Here is a 26,088-nt window from a genome sequence, read left to right as displayed (position 1 = left end):
ATAAAAAAGTCAGCTAGTATTCCTCCCGTGTGCCACTTAACTCGCTTTAACTCGTAACAACTCCAGGAGGTGGGTACTGCCATTCTCATTTTAAAGATGAGAGAATTGGAGGCTTAGAAAAGTTCAACAACTTGCCCAAAGTCATATAGCTCTTAAGTCTCAGAACCTGGATCCAAAACCAGACAGCTCGAGGTCAAATCCCAATCTTTCAGGCGCTGCACTATTGGTCTCTATTGGAAGCTAGAGGAGCACTTTTGTCAGTACCGGACCCCAGGGCTGGACCAGGGACCCAAACCGACCCAGTGCCATCGAGTCAATTCCAACTCATAGAGACCCTATAGAACAGAGTAGAACTGCCCCACAGAGTTTCCAAGGAGCGCCTGGCGGATTTGAACTGCCGACCCTTTGGTTAGCAGCCGTAGAACTTAACCACTACGCCACCAGGGTTTCTGGACCAGGGACAGCAGGGCATTTTTCCGCTGACATTTTTCCACCCAAGAGCGCCAACAACTTTGGACTAAAATTAGCAAGATCTTACAAGTTCCCCTTACATTATGCTTCCCAATCGAGGTCACAATATCTACTGGGACCTGCTCTTCATTCTTCTTTGCTTCTTTCCAACTACCTGTTTCTTTGTCCATTCAGTAGCATAAAATATCAATGAAGTAAGAGAGATAACAGAAAGTCCTTTGAAATGTTAAAGTGCTGTGATGATGAAGTCCACCTTAAGAATCTACAATATTTATTTTTTAAACCAAGGCTAAAAAAGAAAGATAGAGGATGATGATTTTTCACTACAGATTCTCTCTTTCCAAAAACATTCACTACCAAGCTCTTTAAAACAGAACAGAAAAGCGGTTCCTGTTGAGTCGACTCTGACTCCTGACTGCTCCTGTGTCGCAGCAGAACGGTGCCCCACAGGGTCTTCAATGGCTGATTTTTCGGAAGTAGATTGCCAGGCCTTTCTTCCAGGAGCCTCTGAGTGGACTCAAACTACCAATATCTCAGTTAGCTGTGAGTGTGTCAACCATTTGTGCCACCCAGGGACTCCACCAAGTTCTTTAGAGAGCAAATTGCCCTATTGCGTTTGAACTTATTTTAAATAACTCATTTAGAACTTTTTAGAAGTTCATGTGGCGCAGCTGTTGTTGTTATCCAATTTTCCCCGTAAGTCCATGCCGGGACTCCCTTGTAACACAGATGTGTGACTCTCAAACTGGAAGTGTCCCCTACATTATCAGTTATTTCTCTATATCCTTATTTCTGTCTAAGCACCACGACAGACTTCCCCAAACCATCTGACAGTGAAAAGTTGCTTAATCTTTGCTGAAATTCCCAAAGTCATTCTGGATCATTCTGAAGCATAGTTGGTGCCCAAGAAGTTGGAAAGGAGCAATGTCTGTTGTCTGGTGAGAAAGGCACCTCTGAGCTCCCCTGGCTGACCTTTACCCGGTGAGTGTAGGTGAGGGAGGCTGTTAGTGACACCCCCTCCACGTGCCCCACAGTCCGTCAGGGGCCTGGAAGTGGAGATCAAGTGGGCCAGCAGACCCCTTAGAGAAGCGATTTCTGGCAGAAATGACTGAGGAATTGAGGGTCATTCGGCAATGCCGTTTAGGGCAGAACCTAACCTTAGACAGTGATCCAGCAAACCTCTTCCTCCCTTGATCAGAATCTCATTCAATGAAGTTATTGCTTAGAGGGCACTGAAACCTTTGGCGATGGACAGTGGTCATGGCTGCACGACATGGTGACTGTGATTACCGTCACTGAATTACACGCTTAAAAATGGTTAAAATCGCAAACTTTTGTTATATATACTTAACCACAATAAAAAATTTTAAATAAAAAAAAATCATGTTCAATAAAAATAGCCTGCATTTTATGTTAGGGATATCCAGACCTGGGCAAAAACAAGTAAAGTACTAAGGTGCCATTGATACATTAAACTCTGGGGCAGGCAGCGTCAGCACAGCACTAAGTGGAGCCAGGATAAATCATTAGCGATGACGTTTTTGCTCAGAATCGATGAAGTGATTAGAGGAGAGACTGGGGTCATAGTCTATGCTTGTAATGACCTTTCAAACACACCACTGCCTCAGGAAAAGTCAAACAAAAAAAAGAACAGCACAGCACAGCCCACACCCACCTGGGAAAAGAACTTCAAACTGACCCAAAGTCATCCTACCTCTGATATTCAGAGCTTCGGACTTTTTCTTTGTTTTCACTGTTTCTTCAGGTTCATTCTGGGTGTTCAGAGTATCACCTGCATTCAAAGAAGAAACCTTGTGTTGTGTATAAGTTCTACAAACAAAAAGAACCAATGGACTCAAAAACAAGTTTTGTTATTTTATGTCCCTACTAGCTAATCAGAGACCATACCCCTCCACACACAGCCCAGGGCAGTACATTCTAGCCCAGAAATAAGCCTTGTGGTCCCCCTTTGGACTTCATTCATAAGTCCTTCCAACTCAAAAAAGGGCAAGTGGGAGTTCCCCACCCCAAGCCCCTTAACTTCCAAGGGGGTAGAGCGATGAGCGAAGAGGGAGGGAGAAAAGCTAAGTTTAAACAGCAATTAAAGGGGGAGGGAGGGTGACTGGGGGGTGCGACCTGTTGCTCAATAGAAAGAACTGATTGCCAAGAAAATCAGTGCTCTATACAGCGAACGGGGAGGATGGGGGAAGGGGCAGAGCGGCGTGGGGGGGGGGGCGGTCCAGGAGAAATAAAGAAATCTTGGGGAATATTAAACTTTGCAGAAGCGGAGGGAAGCAGTCTGCAAAGGGATTTAAAAACAGCTGACAGAGAGAAAAGAGGGGCGGGGAGCTGGGAGGAAGGGGCCGGGTGGGCGGAGGAGGGACGCGCAAAGTGGGTCAGAAGATGCAACCGAGAGGCACCTGCTACGTTTGAGAACACGGTCGCCCCCTTCTCCTCCTTCCTTTCCGCCGGGGCCACCCGGAGGGTCACGGCCGAGTCTGCGTGGGGGGCTGTCGGGGTGGCGGCCTGCGGTCGGCTTTGCGCGCCCTGGGGCCCCCCGAAAGCGCCGCCCTCGGCCCGTGACTGCTGCTGGCGGCGGCGGCGGCGGCCCCGGCCACAGCTGGCGAACCAGGCGGCGCAGTCCTGGAAGATGAGCAGCCCCACCAGGTTGACCGCCAGCCCCAGGGCGCCCACGATGAGCACCAGCTCCGGGTCATCGATGCGCTCCGGCCGGGCCAGGCGCAGAATGGCCTCCACGAAGATGGTGAAGCAGAGCGCGGTGAGGAAGACGGCGTTGCTCAGCGCGCCCACCACCTCGGCGCGGGCGTAGCCGTAGGTGGCCTGGGCGCTCCGGCTGGACCGCCGGGCGATGTAGCCGGAGCTCAGCCCCACGCACAGCGAGATCAGGTCCGAGAGCATGTTGAAGGAGTCGGAGAGCAGCGCGATGGAGTTGCCCAGGTAGCCCGAGACCAGCTCTGCCACGAAGAAGGCGACGGTGAGCACGAGCATGAAAATCAGCCGGCAGGTCTTGCCGGAGTAGCGGCCCATGTCGATCGGCGGCCCCGGCGCGGCCCGCGCGCTCCTGCCGGCGGCTCTCAATGCGGACCCCGCGCCAGGAGCGCAGCGCGGCGGCCGCAACAAGTAGGGGGTCGCGGCGCGGGCGCCCTGACGCCCTGACGCCTTGGAGGCCTGGTACCCGCCTCCCCAGCTTCGCTGGCGGCCCTGTCCTTGGACTATTTATACAGCGGAGCCCAGTCTCCGCACGTCCAGAGTCTAAAGGAGTGGCCGCCGCCGAGGCGGTATCTAAAGAGACCTTATGTCGCCTCCTCCGGTGGCCTCTTCCCCTCCCTCGCGTCCCGGTCCTAACTTGGCAGGTGGCCAAGGGCAAGTGCCTCTCCTTCCAGGACAGAACTGAGCAGAAAGGGTAGCTGCTAAGAGGAGGAGACGTGTTTGAATTTTAGTCTTCACAGACACCCCTAAACAGAAGTGGGTTTCACCCAGTGGCCTCGCTTCTCCAGTTCCTCCTGATCACCAGTGTCCTGACTGCTGATTGTAAGCGATAAGGACTTTACCGCTGTGGGGTGTGTTCCCCTTGGTGAATGAGGCCACTGGCACGTACCTGCCCAGGCACTGCTTCTGTTACAGATTCCACATTAGCCTGGAAAGGGGTCAGAAGATGTAACCGAGAGGGTCCTGCTACGTTTCAGACCAGGGCGCAGGGGCTGCCTGTCTACCTACCTGGGTAGGCACTCAGTTGGCCAACTCTGCCCTTAGGGGTGCTTCCTGCTGTCCATTTGGTTAACTTTGGGTTCAGCCACTTGCCATACTTTATCCCCTGGTCTTGCTCACGGACTCCATAAAGGCCACATTCTGGTCACTGTTGCCGCGTCATGGCACAGCATCTGGTCCCCGTGTCTCCCCTCAGGATCTTCAGCCTCAAAGCCTCCTCCTTCCCAAGGTGAGAGCACAGATCCCACTTTTACAAACCTGGCACTCCAGCGGCCACTCAGAAATGCTGCTTCTCTTTGGTAGACACAAGTCCCTTGACCACCAAAGAAGCCAAGGCAGGCCTCCTCTGTGGCCTGGTCTCCTTCTGCATTGGAGAAAATACGATACCCACCCCGAGTGTCCCTGACAGCAGAGCCTGACACTAGTTCAATAGACTGGCCTATGTTAAGGTTTATGAAAGCCTTTCCTGACCACAACAGTTTTGTTCCAAGTAAAGGTTATTTACTAAGAGGCATGTCATTACTGATGTCAGATGGATCTTGGCTGAAAGCAGAGAATACCCGAAAGATGCTTACCTGTGTTTTATTGAGTACGAAAAGGCATTCGACTGTGTGGATCATAACAAGTAATGGATAACACCGCAAGGAATTTCAGAACACTTAATTGTGCTCATGAGGAACCTGTACATAGACCAAGAGGCAGTTGTTTGAACAGAACAAGGGGATACTGCACGGTTTAAAGTCAGGAAAGGTGTGTGTCAGGGTTGTATCCCTTCACCATACCTATTCAGTCTGTATGCTGAGCAAATAATCTGAGAAGCTGGGAAAGCTGGAAACCCTGGTGGCATAGTGGTTAAAGTGCTACAGCTGCTAACCAAAAGGTCGGTAGTTCGAATCCACCAGGCTCTCCTTGGAAGCTCTATGGGGCAGTTCTACTCTGTTCTATAGTCACTACGATTCTGACTGGATGGCAATGGGTTTGGTTTTTGGACTATATGCAGAAGAATGGGGTGTCAGGATTGGAGGAAGACTCAATAACAACCTGCATCATGCAGATGACACAACCTTGGTTGCTGAAAGTGAAGAGGACTTGAAGCACTAACTGATGACGATCAAAGACCACAGCCTTCAGTATGGATTACACCTCAACATAAAGAAAACAAAAATCCTCACAACTGGACCAATAAGCAACATTATAATAAATGAAGAAAAGATTGACGTTGTCAAAGGATTTCATTTTACTTGGATCCACAATCAATGCCCATGGAAGCAGCAGTCAAGAAATCAAATGATGTACTACATTGGGCAAATCTGCTGCAAAAGACCCCCATCCCCAGCCCCTGAACTTCAACCATTCCTGGAAAAAAATTCGTTTTTGGCTTAGAAATGAATGAAAATATCTCACTCATAAAAAGCTACAAGATCTGTTAGCAAAACATTCTAACTCAAGCCCCACTGCCTTAGCCTTGTAAAATCTGACTGCTTTTCATGACCTCTGAGGCTCCCTCAGTCTCATGCTGAAGAATCCTGGACCTAAGGGTTCCACCTTATACCAGGTGGACCTCCAAACTCAGGGAGTTTATTAAACATGTCCTGCCTACCTCCAAGAAAAGAATCTCTTACCCTGAGAACTTGAGAAAATTAATCATTTAAAGTATTCTATAAAAATCAGTATATAAGTGATGAATAATTTCAGAGTGAGAAATGTAAAAGCTGATCTAAGTTTTGAAGCTGTGTGATCTTGGTAGAGTTCCTTAATCATCTGGGCCTGTTTTCACTGCTGTACAATGGCAATAATAATACACCTCCCCATATAGTTATGAGGATTAAATGTGCTAATATTCTTTAAGTGCCTGGCACATACTAAGCACTCGATAAATGTTAGCTGTTATTATTATTATTAAGGTCCTTGGATGGTACAAGCTGTTAGCGCTTGACTAGTAACCTAAAGGTTGGCAGTTCGAACTCACTCAGCAGCACCACAGAAGAAAGGCCTGGCGATCTATAAATACTACAACCGAGAAAACCTAGAGAGCAGTTCTACCTGTAACATATGGGGTTGCCGTGAGTAGGAATTGACTTGACAGCAATGGGTTTTTTAGTATTGTTCTTATTATTATCACAGCACATATATAACAGAATTTATACTGAAAAACAGAAGTCATACTCTAAATACGCAGAAGAGGTATACCTCAGTTCTGCACCCTTCCCAGTTTCTGGCTTATATGATCTTCAAACCACGAAACCTCTGCTACATTTACTGTATGACAGCAAGCAGAGCATTCAAAATAAAGGAGAGAGGCCCATGGGTAGCTCACTTCACAGGGCTGAAGTATTCCTGCTAATTGCATTTGTAGTCATCAATTTAAAGAAACACCTGGCATCAGCAGAAACTGCTTGCTCATTGTCAAAGTCAAAGAGAGATAACAAGAATTGTGTCACCTCCTCAGGGTAGAGTACAGGGGCCTGGAAAGCCAGTGGCTGAGGAAGCACTTAAAGGGAGGAGCTGGAAGACTCACAGCCCCAGGCCCTATTTCTGACTAACAAAGGTTGTCAGATAGTATCAATAAAATGCACTTAAAAAAAAAAAACTTTTGATTAACCCTTTATATGTATGTATATTCATTTTTTTTTATATATATATTCTTCTTGTTGTTAGCTGCTGTTGAGTCAACCTTCAACTCATTGTGACCCCATGTGTTACAGAGTAGAACTGCTCCATAGAATTTTCTCGGCTGTAATCTTTCTGGCAGCAGTTCACCGGGCCTTTTTTCTGTGGAACCATTGAATGGGTTTGAGCCACCAACCTTAAGGTTAGCGATCCACAGTAAACCCCTTGTGTCACCCAGGCACAAGTGGTTTACTAATATTATATATATTATACACATATATAATCATGGGCCAAAATTCAGACTGCATCACATACTTTACAATGAGTTATAAGGTTTCTATAGCTTGTGCTTATTGAGGCCCTACCTCTGCCCAGCCCTGTGCTGAGCAGTTTACAGACATTATCTCATTTCATCCTCGCAACAACCCCATAAAATAAACACTATTTTTTAGATGAAGAGCCTAACATTAGAGTTTTGTAAGTCTGTCAGTCAGTCTGTCAGTTTGTCGTACTGCAGGGGCTTTTGTGTTACCGTGACTCTGGAAGCTATGCCGCCAGTATTCAGATATCAGCAGGGTCACCCATGGAGGACAGGTTTCATCTAAGCTTCCAGACTAAGACAGAGTAGTAAGAAAGACTCAGAGGTCTACTTCTGAAAAGCATTAGCCACGGAAAACCTTAAGAATAGAAGCGGAACATTGTCTGATATAGTGCTGGAAGATGAGCCCCTCAGATTGGAAGGCACTCAAAAGATGACTGGGGAAGAGCTGCCTCTTCAAAGTAGAGTGGAACTTAGTGACATGGATGGAGTCAAGCTTTCAGAACCTTCATTTGCTGATGTGGCACAACTCAAAATGAGAAGAAACAGCAGCAAACATTGTTAATAATCAGAATGTGGAATGTATGGAAGTATTAATCTAGAAAAATAGTAAATCATCAAAAATGAAATGGAATGAGTAAAGGCAATATCCTAGGCATTAGTGAGCTGAAATGGCCTGGTATTAATCATTTTGAAATGGATAGTCATATGGACTACTATGCCGGGAATGACAACTTGAAGAAGAATGGCGTTACATTCATCATCAAAAAGAACATTTCAAAAGAAGGATGAAGAACACCAAAGACACAAAGTAGGTATGAGCCCAAGAGACAGAATGGGTCACATAAATCAGAGGCTACATCAGCCTGAGACCAGAAGAACTAGATGGTGCCCGGCTACAACCGATGACTACCATGACAGGGGCACAGCAGAGAATCCCTGAGGGAGCAGGAGAGCAGTGGGATGCAGACCCCAAATTCTCGTAAAAAGACAAGATTTAATGGTCTGACTGAGACTAGAAGGACCCCAGAGGTCACGGTCCCTGGACCTTCTGTTGGCCCAAGACAGGAACCATTCCAAAGCCAACTCTTCAGACAGGGATTGGACTGGACAATAAGACAGAAAATGATACTGATGAGGAGTGGGCTTATTGGATCAAGTATTCACATGAGACTATGTGTGCAGCTCCTGTCTGGAGGGGAGATGTGAAGGCGAAGGGGACAGAAGCTGGCTGAATGGACACGGAAACGCAAGATGGAGAGAAGGACTGTGCTGTCTCATTAGGGGGAGAGCAACTAGGAGTATATAGCAAGGTGTATATAAGGTTTTGTATGAGAGACTTACTTGATTTGTAAATTTTCACTTAAAGCACAATAAAAATATAGAAAAGAAAAAAAATCAAGATCTAACTTGAAATACAATGCTGTCAGTGACAAGATAATATCCATACACCTACAAGGAAAACCAGTTAATACAACTGTTATTCAAGTTTATGCACCAACCTAAGGACAAAGACAAAGAAATTGAAGACTTTACCCAACTTCTACAGTCTGAAATTGATCGAACATGAAATCAGGATGCATTAATAATTACTGGTGACTGGAACGTGAAAGTTGGGAACAAAGAAGAAAGACCCGTAGTTGGAAAATATGGCCTTGGTGATAGAAATGATGCCAGAGATTGCATGATAGAATTTTGCAAGACCAACGACTTCTTCATTCCAAATACCTTTTTTCACCAACATAAACAGCAACTGTACACATGGACCTCATCAGATTGAATATGCAGGAATCAAATCGGCTATACCTGTGAAAAGAGATGATGGAAAAGCTCAATATCATCAGTCAGAAAAAGGCCAGGGACAGACTGTGGATCAGACCATCAATTACTCATATGCAAGTTCAAGTTGAATTGAAGAAAATTAGAACAAGTCCACAAGAGCCAAACCATGACCTTGAGTATATCCCACGTGAATTTAGAGACCATCTAACAAATAGATTTGACGCATGAAACACAAATGACCGAAGACCAGACGAGTTGTGGAGTGACATCATATGTGAAGAAAGCAAGAGGTCATTAAAAAAAAAAAAGCAGGGGGAGAGAAAGAAAATACCTAAATGGATGTCGGAAGAGACTCTGAAACTTGCTTTTGAACGTTGGGCACTTAAAACAAAAGGAAAAAACGGTGACATAAAAGAGCTAAACATGGCCCCCGGACTCTCTGTTGCCCCAAAACTAAAACCATTCCCGAAACCAACTCTTCAGACAGATTAAACTGGAGTATAAGACGTGAAATGATGCTTGTGAGGAGTGTGCTTCCTAGCTCAAGTAGATACATGAGACTAAATGGGCAGCAGCTCCTGTCTGGAGTCGAGATAAGAAGGCAGAAAGGGATAGGAGCTGGTGGAATGGACAAGGGAATTCCAGGGTGGAAAGGAGTGTGCTGTCACATTATAGGGAGAGCAACTAGGGTCACATAACAATGTGTGCATAAATTTTTGTATGAGAAACTAACTTGAACTGTAAACTTTCACTTAAAGCACAATTTTTTAAAAAGCTGAACAGATTTCAAAGGGCAGCTTGAGAAGACAAACTATTATGATGACATGTGCAAAGACCTGGAGCTAGAAAACCAGAAGGGAAAAAACACGCTCGGCATTTCTCAAGCTGAAAGAACTGAAGAAAAAATTCAAGCCTCGAGTTGTAAAACCAAAGGATTCTATAGGGGAAATATTAAACGACACGGGAAGCATCAAAAGAATATGGAAGGAATACACAGAGTCACTATACCAAAAAGAACTAGTCGACGTTCAGCCATTTCAGGAGGTAACATATGATCAGCGACTGATGGTGCTGAAGGAAGAAGTCCAGGCTGCACTGACAGCATTGGCAAAAAACAAGGTTCCAGGAATTGATGGAATATCAATTGTTTTAACAAACAGATGCAGCCTAGAAGTGATCAAGAAATTTGCCAAGAAATTTGGAAGACGGCTACCTGGCCAACCAACTGGAAGAGACCCATATTTATACGTATTCCCAAGAAAGATGATCCAACCAAATGTGGAAATTATCAAACAATATCATTAATATCACGTGCAAGCAAAATTTTGCTGAAGACCATTCAAAAGCAGCTGCAGCAGTATATCGACAGGGAACTGTCAGAAATTCAGGCAGGATTCAGAGGAGGACATAGAACCAGGGATATCATTGCTGATGTCAGATGGATCCCGGCTGAAAGCAGAGAATACCAGAAGGATGTTCACCTGTGTTTTATTGACTGTGCTAAAGCATTTGACTGTGTGGATCATAAGGAATTATGGATAATATTGCAGAGAATGAGAATTCCAAAACACTTAATTGTGCTCATGAGGAATCTGTACATGGATCAAGAGGCAGTTTTTGGAACAGAACAAGGGGATACTGCATGGTTTAAAGTCAGGAAAGGTGCGTATCAGGGTTGTATCCTTGCACCACATGTATTCAGTCTGTATGCCGAGAAGCTGGGCTGTATGAAGAAGAACGGGGCATCAGGATTGGAGGAAGACTCACCAATAATCTGCGTTATAAAATGACACAACCTTGCTTGCTGAAAGTGAAGAGGACTTGAAGCACTTACTGATGAAGATCAAAGACCACAGCCTTCAGTATGGATTACACCTCAACATAAAGAAGACAAAAATCCTCACAACTGAATCAATAAGCAACATCATGATAAAAGAAGAAAAGATTGAGGTTGTCAAGGACTTCATTTTACTTGGATTCACAATCAACACCCATGGAAGCTGCAGTCGAAAAATCAAAAGATGCATTGCATTGGGCAAATCTGCTGCAAAAGACCTCTTTAAAGTATTGAAAACCAATGATGTCACCTTGGGGACTAAGGTGCACCTTACCCAAGTCTTGGTGTTTTCAGTCGTCTCATATGCATGCAAAAGCTGGACAATGAATAAGGAAGATGAAAGAAGAATTGACGCCTTTGAATTGTGTTAGTGAAGAATATTGAATATACCACGGACTGCCAAAAGAATGAACAAATCTGTCTTGGAAGATGTACAACCAGAATGCTCCTTAGAAGCAAGGATGGAGAGTCTACGTCTCATATACTTTGGACTTGTTATCAGGAGTGATCAGTCCCTGGAGAAGGACATCACGCTTGGTAAAGTAGAGGGGCAGCGTAAAAGAGGAAGACCCTCAATGACATGGACTGACACAGTGGCTGCAACAGTGGGCTCAGGCAGAGCAGCAACTGCGAGGATGGCGCGGGACTGGGCAGTGTTTCGTTCTGTTGTGCGTAGGGCCGCTGTGAGTCAGGACAGACTCGATGGCACCTAACAAGAACAAGATGTGACCTCTCACACAATCTGTAAATGATAAAATCTGATTTAGGCATCAAAGTCTCCGCCCCTCATTATGCTAATTGAATCATTTTTAGCATTTCTTCTGTTCTAAACGTGAAAAGAAAAACTTTTAAGTTTACTTTTTATTTATGCAAAATGGTATCTGCTACAATTCATAACTTCAGAGATTGACATTAAAAATTCTTTTTATGCTGGTATTTGACTCAGAAATTAAATTTTTTTTTAGAAGTTGAAAAGGCAGTTATCTTTGTTTTTGTATTTTATTTCTATTTGATGAGGTGATATTTCCTTTAAGAAAAGGAATGGTCATCTTGTCCAAAGCACCAAATTCTTAGTAAAAAGAAGAGGTAATTCTTCTTCCCCCAAAGCAGTAGTCTTCAGGTTATCTTCAAAAGAGTGAGCCTTCTCACCATTCAGCCCCGCTCCAAACCACAGAGCAGGATATAACCTGACTTTCCAAAAGGAAATCACTTCTCTAGGTAGTTGAAGAATCTTGTGTGCAAAGCCAATGCTTTGTTGGTAAATATATGTACTATGTATATTTTATAACACCTTGGCGGTATAAACGTATTTTTGTACCAAAAACAAAAACAAAAAAGGTATGCTTCTTTCCCCTCAAAGTATTTCAGAATACATTAAATTCAAGAGATTCGTGACTTGAGGTGACCACTTCTTTTTTTTTTTTCTTTTTATGATAAGGGCATGAGATTAAAAAAAGAAAAAAAACAAAAACCATAAAAGCTGGATGGTGGCCAGCACCACTTTGAAAGAATGGGCTGTTGATAAAGGAGAAACACTCAGTACTGTCGTGAGTGGCACCCTCCACAAAGGAGGCTTCTCTGCGCGTCAGCCTGCCCCAATTCCTCACCTAAAGGTATCTCCATGTTTTTCCAAAATGCTCCTGTTCTTGCAGCTAAATAGTGCGTGATGACTCGCCCAGTGCTGGCACTCGCCCAGAAGTGGTAAGAAAGCAAACACCACCCTGGCGTCAGCTAATTGTTGGTATGTGCCATCAAATCGATTCCAGCTCATAGCGACCCAATAGGACAGAGGAGAACTGCCACCTAGGGTTTCCTAGGCTGTGGGTTTTTAATCTTTAGGGGAGCAGATTGTCAGGTCTTTTCTCCTACGGAGCCGCTGGTGAGTTTGAACTGCTGACCTTTCGGTTAGCAATCAAGCACACCCATTGCTGTTGAGTGGGTTCCAACTCATAGCAGCCCCATAGGACAGAGTAGAACTGCCCCATAGGGCTTCCAAGGAGGAGCTGGGGGATTCAAATGGCCGACTTTATGGTTAGCAGCCAAACTCTTAACTACTGCACTAATACATCCAAAAGAACCAAACCCACGTAGCTGGTATTAAATATTTAGGGAATGAATGAATGAAAAACTGAAAGAATGAATGCATCTGATATCAACTCCCCCACTGTACAGACCATATCAGCCTACATATGTATGTACTTGTTGGCTGAAATAATGTTTTTACAAAATTCAATGGTCAAATATTTAAATTGGGAGCTTTCACCCCAAAATCAGAATTTTTAGCTCCTCCTTAAAAATATCTGAAAATCTGCCCAGTTGGTGTTATATTCCTACATGGTGCCAATTGGCTAAAGCTGAACAGCCTTTAGACGGGATTTACTCTCTTAGTTTGCCAGTTCTCATCTCTCCGTAGTCTCGTGACACTGGGAGTGGTATGTCAGTTGCAATCTAACACCTCATTTACTTTCATGCTTTTCTTAAAGTTAAAAAAGTGAAATATTTCTAGTATCGATGTCTCTATGAAAAGGGGAGACATTAAAGACAGAGACCACACCCAAACCCATTGCCGTTGAGTCGATTCCAACTCATACCAACACTATAGGTCAAAGTAGAACTGCCCCATAGGGTTTCCAAGGCTGTAATCTTTATGGCAGCAGACTGCAAATCTCTGACCTTTCAGTTAGCAGCTGAGTGCCTAACCACTGCACCTCCAGGGCTCCTTGAAAGACAGAGAAGGCCACATATTTAAAAAGTGTTTCTTAAGCCTGGCCTGCTTTTGCATTAGCTGCCTGACCTGTCCACCACCCATCTGTCAGTTTGCCATACTGTGGTGGCTTGTATGTTGCTGTGATGCTGGAAGCTGTGCCACTGGTATTTCAAAAAATCTGTGGAGTTCCCCATGTTGTTGTTGTTAGGTGCCATCAAGTTAGTTCCAACTCATAGTGACCCTATGTACAACACTGCCCAGTCCGCACCATCCTCACAATTTTTGCTATGCTTGAGCCCATTGTTGCAGCCATCTCATTGAGGGTCTTCCTCTTTTTCGCTGACCCTGTACTTTACCAAGCACGATGTCCTTCTCCAGGGACTGATCCCTCGTGATAACACGTCCAAAGTATGTGAGACGTAGTCTCTCCATCCTTGCTTCTAAGGAGCATTCTGGTTGTACTGTTCCAAGACAGATTTGTTCATTCTTTTGGCAGTCCGTGGTATATACAGTATTCTTCGCCAACACCACAATTCAAAGGCGTCAATTCTTCTTCTGTCTTCCTTATTCATTGTCCACCTTTCACATGCATATGAGGCAATTGAAAACACCATGGCTTGGATCAGGCACACCTTAGTCTTCAAGGTGACACTTTTGCTTTTCAACACTTTAAGAAGATCACCCCTGGTAGACAGATTTCAGCAGAACTTCCAGAATAAAACAGACTAGGAAGAAAGGCCTGGCAATATATGTCTGAAATTTAGCCAATGAAAACTCTATGGATTAGAGTGGAATATTGTCCATTTGGACTCAACCATACCAACTATCATGAAGATGGCACAGGACCAGGCACTTTATTGTTCTGTCATACCTAAGGTGGCCATGAGTCAGAGGTGACTTGATGGTGACTAACAACAACAAATGACAGCCTGACCACAGGAGGTATTTGAGCTTCCAGTGCATGGATATACTTTTTAAAACTTTATGTCAACAAAGAACTCAGAACAAACCAAGTGCTTTTCTGCTGAAGAAATTATATAAAACATTATAAAAAAGGCTTCCCGGTTCACACACTCCTGCCCTGTGGATGCTCACCACATTTTCATAGGAGCAACAGGACCAAATGGAGCCTGGACAAGCTCAGTATGATTGTTGCTGGCTCTTCACAGGTACCCTTCAAACACTCATGTATCTATTCTGATGTTATCCTCAGAACCATTAAAAAGGCAAGTGTGAACAGCCCAAGTGTCATCAACAGGTGGATGAATAAACAAAATGTGGTGTATACATACATATAATGGAGTGTTAAACCAAACCCGTTGTCGTCAAGTTAATTCCGACTCATAGCGACCCTATACTCAGCCATAAAGACAAATGAAGTTCTGATGCATGCCACCACATGGATGAATTTTGAAAACATTATGCTGAGTGAAATACGCCAGACACAAAAGGACAAATACTGTATGATCCCACGTGTGTGAAATACATGAAATATCTAGACTAGGCAAATGCATAGAGACAGAAAGTACACCAGAGGTTACCAGGGCTCCTTGGAGGGGAGGGAAATGGCAAGTCATTGCTTAGTGGAGACAGGGTTTCTGTTTGAGTGATGAAAAGTTCTAGAAATAGATAGTTCTGATGGTTAGACAACATGGGGCATGTAATTAATGTCACTGAGTTGTACACTTAAAAATGGTTAAAATGGTAAAATTTTTGTCATTTATATTTCACCACAATAAAATTGACAAAGAAGTACATACTATGTGTTCTTGTTCTACTGGAGAAAACTGAGGTTCGGAGAAGCCAGTAACTTGCTGAAGGTCTTCTGTCTAGTAACAGGTGAAATGATACCATGAACTTCAGAGATAAGCAGACTTAGATCTGGATATTAACTGTACTGCCTATCGTATCACGAGGACAACTACAGCAACTCCTGCCATGCTTACAAAATATCTCAGATGTTGGTCCTCTGGCATCCAACACAAAATATCATTATTCCGGAAGGTTCTCATACAGTTACCTCATCCTTTTTACCTTCTGCTGTGCCGTAGTAGAGATGTGTGTCATTTATTTAAGCAACCCCCATATCCACTGATAGTTATTTTGTTGTTTTTTTTTCCACTGTGTTTTGTCATTGTTATCATCGTTAGTGTTGTGGTTTGTGTAAACATTCCTGTAGTAAACATCCTAGTGCAACTATCCTTGCTCAGTTTTTGGAGTATATCTGTATGATAAGTTCCTGAGAGTACCAAATAGTCACTTAAAATTATTTATACCTATTGCCAAGTTGCCATCCAAAAATATTGTACAAATTTATACTCCTATCAAAAATGTATGAGATTTTTATCTTTGTTTTGTTTTCAATTGTTTATTGATAGTGTATAAGAAAGTAATCGATTTTCTTATATTAACCTTGTATCCTCTGACCTTGTTAAATTCACTTATTAGTTTCTTATAGTTGTTTCATAGATTCCGTAGTATTTTCTGGGTAAGCAACCCTATCATCTGCAAATAAAGACGAGTGTATATTTTTCTTTCAAAATACGTATATGAGAGTTCCATTTCCCCTGGGCTTTGACATCGCTGGTCCACAAATTCTTTAAAGCTTTTTGGGAAGATGATATAACTTTATTCAATGGTTCTTTCTGATGGGCTTCTCATTAGAATCTAGAACACTTGATATGTGATAATGTCTTTTTATTTCCATTTATAAATGAACAACAACTTAAATGGGTATAAAATTCTTAGGTTTGTGTTTTGATTTGTCTCTCAAGACTGTGTTGACATCATTTCATTATATCTTGGTATCACATATTGCTGTGAAGAAACCTCATATCCTGCTTGATATTTTTTGCCTTGTCAATGACTGGCTTTTTCTGCCTGGATGCCCATGGAATTTTTTGTTTATTCTTGGTATTTAGAAACTTCCTCACAATGCATGTATTGATTGTTCTGTATCAATTTCCCTTTTGATATACAGATTCATCTTCCTTTATTCTTTGGGTGAATTTTTTTTTCTGGTATATGCGTCTACTTTCTACCTCAGGAAACCCCTATTATGTATATGTTGTATCTCCACTCTTCATTATCCATACATATTATCTTATTTATAATCACATTAAATTCCTTGGTGACTTTCTCAAGCCTGTCTGCCATATCACTGATTGTTTTCAGTAGTGGTTACTGTGTGTCTCACTGTTTCCAGTGTGGGTTTTTTATTTGTGTAATGTTTTGTTACTTCCACTTTTCTCCTGAGTTCTCACATTCCTCTTAATTTTTTTACCTGAAAATTTCTTCCATTACCTAAAGTAATTATTATTCTTCCATGCATTTTTATCTGCCTTTTATCTCATTCTTTTTTTTAACTTTTTCTCTGTAGAATCTCTGTATAGTTCCCTTCTTAAATCTTTGCTGTTTCTTACACATCTTTGAGTAGAGCACTTATATCCAAAACTAAACCCATTGCCGTTGAGTTGATTCCAACTCATAGCGACCCTATAGAACAGAGTATAACTGCCTCATAGGGTTTCCAAAACTGTAAATCAGAAGCAGACTACCACGTCTTTCTCCCACAGAGTGGCTGGTGGGTTTGAACTGCTGACCTTTCAGTTATCAGCAAAGTTCTGAATCACTGCACCACCAGGACTCCTTACTAAGTGTGCTAATTGCTCAAGAATAGTGTGGAAGGTGTGATCTAAGGTGTAGGTGTCAGGCAACTTCAGATTGGATATGTAGTCTCAGAATTGCCTTACCTAACATGCTTCTTCCCACCAAAGGAAGTAGATCACCCAGCAGATGATTGCGTGTTCATGTTGGAGGCTCCCAGCTCAGTTTTGTGTTTGTATTAGGGGACCTCCCCCATTCTCCATAGGTGTAACACCCCTGGCCTCTCCCTGCTGTTCCCACTCACTTCTCCCAGAGGCAGAATAATTTCTCTGATTGGTATGCTTGGGAGAAAGAGTAGAGCATGCTCAGCAACCTTCTTCCAGGCTTTGCTTTTCAGATTTACCTTCCCATAGAGACCTCTAATCTTGGTCAGCATGTACATGAGGGAAGCTTACTGGGGCAGTCTGTGGCCTGTGGAGGGTGGTATGGGACTAGGTCAGTGAGTTTAAGTTTGGGGTGAACTATTTGGAAGCTTTTTTTTTTTTTTCAATTTATTTTTTGTTGTTTTTGATGTTCTTGAGAATATATACAGGAGAACATATACCAGCTCAACAGTTTCTACATGTATAATTCAATGACACTGATTACATTCCTCAAGTTGTGCAACCATTCTCACCCTCATTTGCTGAATTCTTCCTCCCTCATTAACGTAAACTCACTGCCTCCTAAGTTTCCAATCTGATCTATCTAGTTGCTGTTGTCAATTTGATCCCATTTAGATGGATCTTGAAAGAGCACAATGCTCAAAGGAGACATTCTTTATTAGATAAGCTAAACAATTGCTTGATTTAAAGAAGACTTTAGAGGATATTGTTGACTTAAGGTTTAAGGATTATCTCAGGGTAATAGTTTCAGGGGTTCGTCTAGTCTCAGTAGCTCTAAAAAGTCTGGATTCCAATGAGAATTTGAAATTCTGTCTGAATTTTGCCCCTTTTGATCAGGATTTTTCTATAGAATCTTCCATCAATATGGTCCATAATGGTAGCCAGGTAACATCCCATACTTCTGGTCTCACAGAAAAGGAATTAGTTGTTCATGGAGGCAATTAGCCACACATTTCTTTTCCTTCTCCTATGCTATTAGGAAACTCTTTGCTGCTACACATCTGTCTTAGGCTATGCTCTCTACACAAACAAACCCAGTAAAGTGTATAAATATCTATATAAAGAGATTTATGTCAAGGAAATGGCTCATGAGGTTGTAGAGGCTGGAAAGTCCCAAGTCCATGGGTCAGGCTGGAGGCTTCTCCTGGTTCACATAGCCTCAGGGGCTGGTGTACCAAAGATCGGCAGGTCAGGGAGCAGGGCTTTTGCTCACAGGCTGCGAAGACCAATAAATCCCAAGATCATCAGGCAAGAAAGCAGGTAAACTGCCAGCTCAAGTTCCAGGAACTGGAGGTCAGGCGAACAGGAGCCAGGTGCAGGATCCAGAGCAAGCAAAAAGCCAGCAAGTTTTGCCAGAGAGACCACCTATATTGGATGCAGGCCACACCAAGGATGCGCCCTGTCAACTGATCGGCTACTCACAGCAGATCCCATCATGGAGGTGATCACATTATATCAAATCTCATCACGGAAGTGATCACATCATCATACGACTGCTAAATCACTGAGAATCATGGCCCAGCCAAGCTGACACACAACCTTAATGATCACAACATCTAAGCCATATCCTTCAATATCTTTTAATAAAGTGAATATGTTCAACTGTCACCTGTATCTTAACTATCATTTGGTTCTAAACCTAGGAGAGTAAGAAAAGGTATTGTTATTTATTGGTCCCTTTTATGGATTGAATTGTGTCCCCAAAAATACGTGGTGTAAATCCTAACCCCTATACAAACCAAGAAAAAAAAAACCAAACCCAGTTGAGTTGATTCTGACTCATGTAACGAGTCGGAACCCCTATACATGTGGCTATAACCCCATCTGGGAATAGAGTTTTGTTATGTTAATGAGGCCAAGTCAGCAGAGGGTTTATCTTAAGCTAATCAGTTTTTGAGATGAAAGACCAGATCAGGCATAGAAGAAAGAAGCACAAATGGAGAAAGTTTGATGCCATGTGGAGATCACTGAAGAACCAAGGAAAAGAAGTTGAAAGAACAAGGACCTTCCCCCAGAGCCAACAGAGGGAGAAAGCCTTCCGGAGCCAGCACACAGAATTCTGCTTTCTAGGCTCTTAAACCATGAGGAAATTAATTTCTGTTTATTAAAGCTACTTTCTTGTAATGGAGCCCTGGTAGCACAGTGGTTAAGAGCTATGGCTGCTAGCTAAAAGGTCAGCAGTTCAAATCCACCTGCTGCTCTTTGGAAACCCTAAGGAGCAGTTCTACTCCATCCTATGGGGTCACTATGAGTCAGAACTGACTCGACGGCAGTGGGTTTGGTTTGGTCTTGGGTAGCACTAAGATACCAAGACTGTCCCTGAAGCTCTAACATATGAGTGAGCTGTCAGGAACCTTGAGAAAGATAAAAATGAGTATCTAGGGGCCAAAGTAACCATGAAGATTCAGGCTTCTGATGAGGTCATGGTAGGAGCTGTTAGGTTTTAATGTTCCAGTAAGTGTGAGCCAGATGGTATTTTGAACTTGGGAGGTCACAGCTGCTTATTGCCCACAGAAGAATGGCTGTTTTTGTAGATATGTGGCTATTTTAACAGGCCTCAGTGAGCATGAGTTTTTAAGACAGGTTTTCACTACTGCTTCAGTCCCACAAAAAAATGCAAAGAAAATGAGAGCCAGAGCAGTTTGCTCTCAAAAACAATAGGTTGAGCAAGAGCTTTACTGACGCTGGAAAAATGCAGAAACAAAAAGGAGACATCTAAATACTCTTAAAGAGCAGATGAGAAGATTGGGTCAGAGCTGTAACTAGGAACCAAGGAAATCTTTCAGAGACAGGAAGCCAAGATTTCAGAGATAGGCTGGGATCTGGAGTGCACCACACTACCACCAGAGGGACCCAGATCCAGGTAGTGATTAAAGCCATCCTCTTAAAACTGTGACTGCTGTCTGAAATAAAAGCAGCTGGGGGATATAGCAGTTATCCTATATCTGTCCCACCCTTGTCTATTGGGTATGTGGGGAGCAGGTAATTATTTCTTTAGTTTACAGCTCTTCAGACTGAAAGGAAGAGCCTCAAGGAGTTGAAGGTGAGAAACTACACCTGAGGAGCCTTATTTGCCTCTGGACCTGATGAAGACGGCAAGATCCTGGACTTGGAGTTGATGCTAGGTGGGATGAGACTTTAAGAGTCTTGGAGACGGATGAGTGTACTTTGTGACATGAGTATTCTAACTGTGGCCAGAGGGCAGACTGTGCTGATTTTTTTTTTTTCCAAAAGTGGCCACAATGTCTCCTATTCTGCATGTCCTTCTACAGTGTGACTTTGATGCTCCTTCCATCCAGAGATGAGATCTACAGGCTTGATACTCCTTCCATCTTGACACTTGCCTATAATCAATAGAACCTGAGGTTGGGTCAGAAAAGGCAATGAAGTTTCCATCTTGTTTGCCAGAACACTCATGCTTGAAACCCGAGCCACCATGTACTATATCCTGTGGCCTCTATAGCGTGCAGAAGCCAAGCCACATGGAGAGGTCATATATAGGTGCTCCAGTCAGCAGTCCTAGACGCTGAGACCTTCCAGTCCAAGCATCAGACTTAAAAGTGAGCGAGGCTTCAGATGATTTCATTCTCTAGCCTTTGAGTCTTCCCAGCTGAGGCCCCCAGACACCATAGAGCAGAGAAGCTGTTCCCACTGCACCCTTTTGCACAGAATCCCTGAGTATAATGAATTGATTGTTGTTTTATGTCACTAAATTTGGGTGATTTGTTATGCAGTAACTGGAACAGGGAACCAATGTGTAAAAATTGGAACAGATATAAAAACCAACAAACAAACAAAAAACAGTAGTCACTGAGTAGATTCTGACTCATGATGACCCCATGTATTTCAGAGTAGAACTGTGCTCCATAGGCTTTTCAATGGCTCTGATTTTTCAGAAGTAGATCTCCATGCCTGTCTTTCGAGGTACCTCTGGGTGAATTCAAACCACTGACCTTTCAGTTACTAAGCGTTTGTACCACCTAGGGACCATTACAGGTACACCAAGTGTTCATAAAATTGGGAACTATTTGAAAGGAGAAGTCCAGAGAGATTAGCATCAAATATTTAAGGCAGTTTCAGATAAATTTCAAAGCAAAACAGTTATTGTGGGTACAGGGATTTGCCCGTGCCCTGAGGGAATACATCAAAAAGCCTGTCATTAGGATCTGAAGGACCAGCACTGGGAGGACAAGACAGATTGAAGGGTCCAGGCAGGACAATGATAGTTTGAGTTCAGGTCAAGGATGGATTCTTGGTTTAATTGGAACATGCCTTTGGAGTGAGAGAGAGGTGAAGGTTGACAGGATTTGTATGGACACCAGTTGCTTTTGGCAGAACCAGAAAACACTGACTTCATTTCTCTCACTGTGATAAGAAAAAGAAATCTATGTTTGGAAAACAAATGTCTGACCCAGAAAACAATGACAAAGTAAAAGGAGAAAATTCCAGCAAAAACACACCAACCTTACATGTTGTAGAGAAGGAAGAGGCCAGTGGAGCAAACCATTCAAAGCCCCCCTGAGCCTTTCTGAATGGAGTAGGAGAACACAAAACGAAATAAAACCTTAGAAGTGTTTCCCAAACACCAGAAGGAAAAAATAAATAAAAAGGTTTTAGCAGAAAAATATGCTACTCAGGCCTGCAATATTGCCGCAAAGCTGTGGAAGAACACCCAGAGGAACACAGGGCAGGAGCATTTGTCTTTACTGCACCCAACAGGACAAGCTTTAAACAGCAAAACAGCTGCAGTTCAGGAATCTGCTAAAGCTGATCCTCAGGCGAAACCAATGTGAGAATGAGCTGGCAGCTTCCTTAGGAAGCAGGTTTCACAGACCTAAGTAGATAGAGGCAGAGGCAGAGGCAGCAGGCCTCAGGTAAGGGACTAAAGATGCTCAAGACTGTAGACAGAGCACGTCCTCAAGACACTACCCTGCCAGAAACAGGGGCTCGAAGGGAAAACAGAATTCAGAAGGTTCCTCCCTCCCTCCCTCCCCTCCTCCCTCTCTTCCCTCCTTCCTTCCTTCCTTCCTTCCTTCCTTCCTTCCTTCCTTCCTTCCTTCCTTCCTTCCTTCCTTCCTTCCTTCCTTCCTTCCTTCCTTCCTTCCTTCCTTCCTTCCTTCCTTCCTTCCTCCCTCCCTCCCTCCCTTCCTCCCTCTTTTCCTCCCACTCTCCTTTCCTTCCTTTCCCTCTCTTCCTTTCTTCCTTCCTCTCTGTTTATGTTTTTTTCTCTTTCACTTGTTGATTGGGAAAGAAAAGTACTACAAATAAAATTTGGGACCTAGGGTGCCATTGCTCAAATTTCTGAACTCTGCAAGCAGACAGGAATGTCTTGAATGTCACTTGTCAGGAAAGAATGCAATGTGTTTGTTTACCAGATACAGACATCTTAGTACCATAACTGACCTCCTGTTGTGAGACCTCTGCCACTGAGCTTAAATGCACAGGTGCTAGAGGAGGCCTGCTAGAACAGAAGATTTAAGTACAAGCCAGAAAAAAGTGGCACAATATTTTTCAAGTGCTGAAAGAACTGTCAAGCCAGAATGCTATATCCAGTAAAAATATCCTTCAGGAGTGAAGGGGAAATCAAGACATTCTCAGACACAGGAAAGCTAAAGAATTTAGCAGACCTTATTCTGTAGTAATGGCTAAAGGAAGTTATGTAAACAGAAAGGAAATGATAAAAAAAGAAACCTTGGAATATCAGGAAGGAAGAAAGAACATGATAGGCAAAAATATGGGTAAAATACAGTAGATTTTCCTTCTTGAGTTTTCTAAATTATGTTTATGATTGAAGCAAAAATTTCAATACTGTCTGGTGTAGTTCACAATGTATGTAGAGATGATATTTAAGATGATTATATTATAAATTGGAACCCTGGTGGTGCAGTGGTTAAGCGTTCAGCTGCTAACCAAAAGGACAACAGTTCAAATCCACCAGCCACTCCTTGGAAACCCTATGGGGCAGCTCTACTCTGCCCTATAGGGTCTCTATGAGTCTGAATCAACTTGATGGCAATGAATTTTTATATTATAAATTAGAGACAATACAGGGATGTAAAGGAAGGAAACATTTCTTCATTCAAACTGACAAAATGTTGGCACCAGTACACTGTGATAAGTTGCATACATATAATGTAATGCTTAGAGTAACCACTAAAAAAGCTCTACCAGGTAGACTCAAAAATGCTATAGGTAAATTAAAATGGAAATCTAAGAAGTGTTTAAGTAACCTATAGGAAGACAGGAAAAAGAAAACTGAGAAATGAAAAATAAACAGAATATAAAATATCAGACTTCAGCCTTAACCTTCAATAATTACATTAAACATACATGGTATAAATACACCAATTAAAAGGCAAAATTTTTGGAGTGGATTAAAAAAACAAAACAAACAAAAAAACATGATCCAACCACATTCATACCATGGAATACTACACAGCAGTAAAAAAAAAAATTATACACACAGCAACTTGGATGAATCTGAAGAGCATTGTGCTGAATGAAAAAAGCCAGTTTCAAACACTAAATAGACAATAAAAAAAAAAAAAAAAAAAACTTTGGTTAAGGGTAAGACAGTACACAGTACTGGGGAAGCCAGGACAACTTGTACAAGGCAAGGTCATGAAAGCTACATAGACACATCCAAACTTTTTAAGGGACTGAATTGCTGGGCTGAGGGCTGTGGGGACCATGGTCTTAGGGAACATCCAGTTCAATTGGCATAGCATAGTTTATTAACAAAAATGTTCTACACTGTACTTTGGTGAGTAAGTACAGTGTAGAACATCTGGGGTCTTAAAACCCTGTAAGTGGCCATGTAGGATACTCCACTGGTCTCACCCCTTTGGGAGTAAGTAACAACGAAGAAAACTGAAGATACAAAGGAAAGATTAGTCCGAAGGACTAGTAAACCACATTTACCATGGCCTCCACCAGACTGAGTACAGAACAACGAGATAGTGCCCGGCTACCACCACTGACTGTTCCTACAGGGATCACAATAGAGGATCCCAGGCAGAGAAAATGTAGAACAAAATTCTAACTGAAAAAGAAAGACCAGACTTGCTGGCCTGACAGAGTCTGGAGGAACTATGAGAGTACGGACCGGGACACCCATTCAGCTCAGTAATGAAGTCACTCCTGAGGTTCACCCTTCAGCCAAAGACTGGACAGACCCATAAAACAAAACAAGATTAAAGGGCACACCAGCCCTGGAGCAAGATCTAGAAGGCAGGAGGGGACAGGAAAGCTGGTAATAGCTGGTAATAGGGAACCCAAGGTTGAGATTGGAGAGTGTTGACGTGTCGTAAGGTTGTTAACCAATGTCATAAAACAATATGTGTACTAAGCCTTTAATGAGAAACTAGTTTGTTCTGTAAAATCTCATCTAAAGTACAATTAATAAGAAAAATCCAATTTCAAAGGTTACATACTGTATAATTCCATTTACATAACATACTTTAAATGACAGAACTATAGAGACTGGAAACAGATTAAAAGTTGCCAAGTTTAAGGACGATGGGGAGGGGGTAGTAATGGATGTGAGTACAAAGATAGAGCACAAGGGAGATCTTTGTGATGATGGAATAGTTTTGTATCTTAATTGCAGTGGTGGTCACACAAATCTACATACATGATGAAATGCACAGAAATATACAGACGCGTCATACCAATATCAATGTCTTGGTTTTGATACCATACTATAGTTACGCAATATGAAAACATCGGTGGAAAGTGGATGAAGAATACACAGGGATCTCTTTGAACTCTTTGCAACTTACTATAAATCTAAAATTATTTCAAAATAAAGTTAAAAAAACCAACTTAAAGTACAGGTTAATGAGCAAACAGCTAAAAAAAGGTGTAAATGAACTAGAAGGTAGATCAGAAGAACTACCCAGAATGCAGCACAGAGCAAAAAAAAAAAAGGAAAATATTTAAGAGAGCTTACAAAACACAGAGAACAGAATGAAAAGGTCGAATATTGTCTAACTGGAGTTGCAGAAGGAGAAAACAGAAGGAATGGGGAGAAGTAAGGGACTTACATCTAAAAATCTTCTGGAATTTATAAAAGCCATAAATAACTTAGATTTGCATAGCACAGTGAGTGCAAGATGGGATAAATAAAGAGAAATTCAATAAAGTCTTTCTTCCATGGTGCCACTGGCTGGGTTCCAACCACCAAATTTACACTAGTAGCTAAGTGCAAACTGTGCCCCCTAGGGACTCAGCACCCCCATGTATGACCAACTACAGCAAACAATTTTAAGAGTGTTGGCCAAAGACTACATGTGCTGCCAGTCCGTGCCTGCAGAATAGAGCAAGAGCCTTGCCCGCAGACAGATCTCACTAACATTTCGTTTATTCCTCAACCCTTCAGCCCTTGGATAATCACCACCAGCACTATGACCATCACTACCACTTCCTGAGTGTTCACTGTGTGGCAAACACGATACTCAGCAGTTTACGCACTCAGTGTAATTTAATTTTCACAACATCCTTATGAGATAGATATCACCCACTTTACAGATGCAGGAACTGAGGTTTAGAAAGTTTAAGTAACTTTCAGGATGCCATTAAGCTATTGGAATTAGGATTAATTTATACTATATTAATTTGTTCATAGAATCCTTCATTATTGCAACTCCAGGCTTGAAGTTTCTCTTTAGTTCCTTTCAGATTGAGAAATGAAGAGTATGTTCTTCCCTTTTGGTTTTCTATCTCCAGGTCTTTGTACACGTCATCATTATACTTTGTGTTCGTGAACTTCTGTTCAACTTTTTTACCTCATCATTTTTTCCATTGGCTTTAGCTACTCAACGTTCAAGAATAAGTTTCAGAGTCTCTTCTGACATCCATTTTG

At 42.6% G+C, this 26,088-nt stretch overlaps 1 protein-coding gene across 2 annotated transcripts in view; it reads right to left on the bottom strand.

Moving 5' to 3' along the window:
- Positions 1–26,088, bottom strand: part of SLC30A10 (solute carrier family 30 member 10) — a 45,733-nt gene that overhangs the window by 12,016 nt on the left and 7,629 nt on the right. Inside the window, exons 1-2 of one of the 2 annotated variants that reach the window (XM_023538714.2) lie at positions 2,892–3,519; positions 2,186–2,263 (exon numbers count right to left, since the gene is read on the bottom strand). In XM_023538714.2, coding sequence (XP_023394482.2) covers positions 2,186–2,263; positions 2,892–3,519 — 706 coding nt within the window. Of the gene's footprint in view, positions 1–2,185; positions 2,264–2,891; positions 3,520–26,088 lie in introns of those variants that run through there. The other variant, XM_064276963.1, reaches the window with a different exon arrangement.

The sequence above is a fragment of the Loxodonta africana genome, chromosome 25, assembly GCF_030014295.1.
Source record: "Loxodonta africana isolate mLoxAfr1 chromosome 25, mLoxAfr1.hap2, whole genome shotgun sequence".
Lineage (NCBI taxonomy): Eukaryota > Metazoa > Chordata > Mammalia > Proboscidea > Elephantidae > Loxodonta > Loxodonta africana.
Note: the sequence above shows the minus strand (reverse complement) of the source record. Positions and strands in the feature narration are given on the sequence as shown.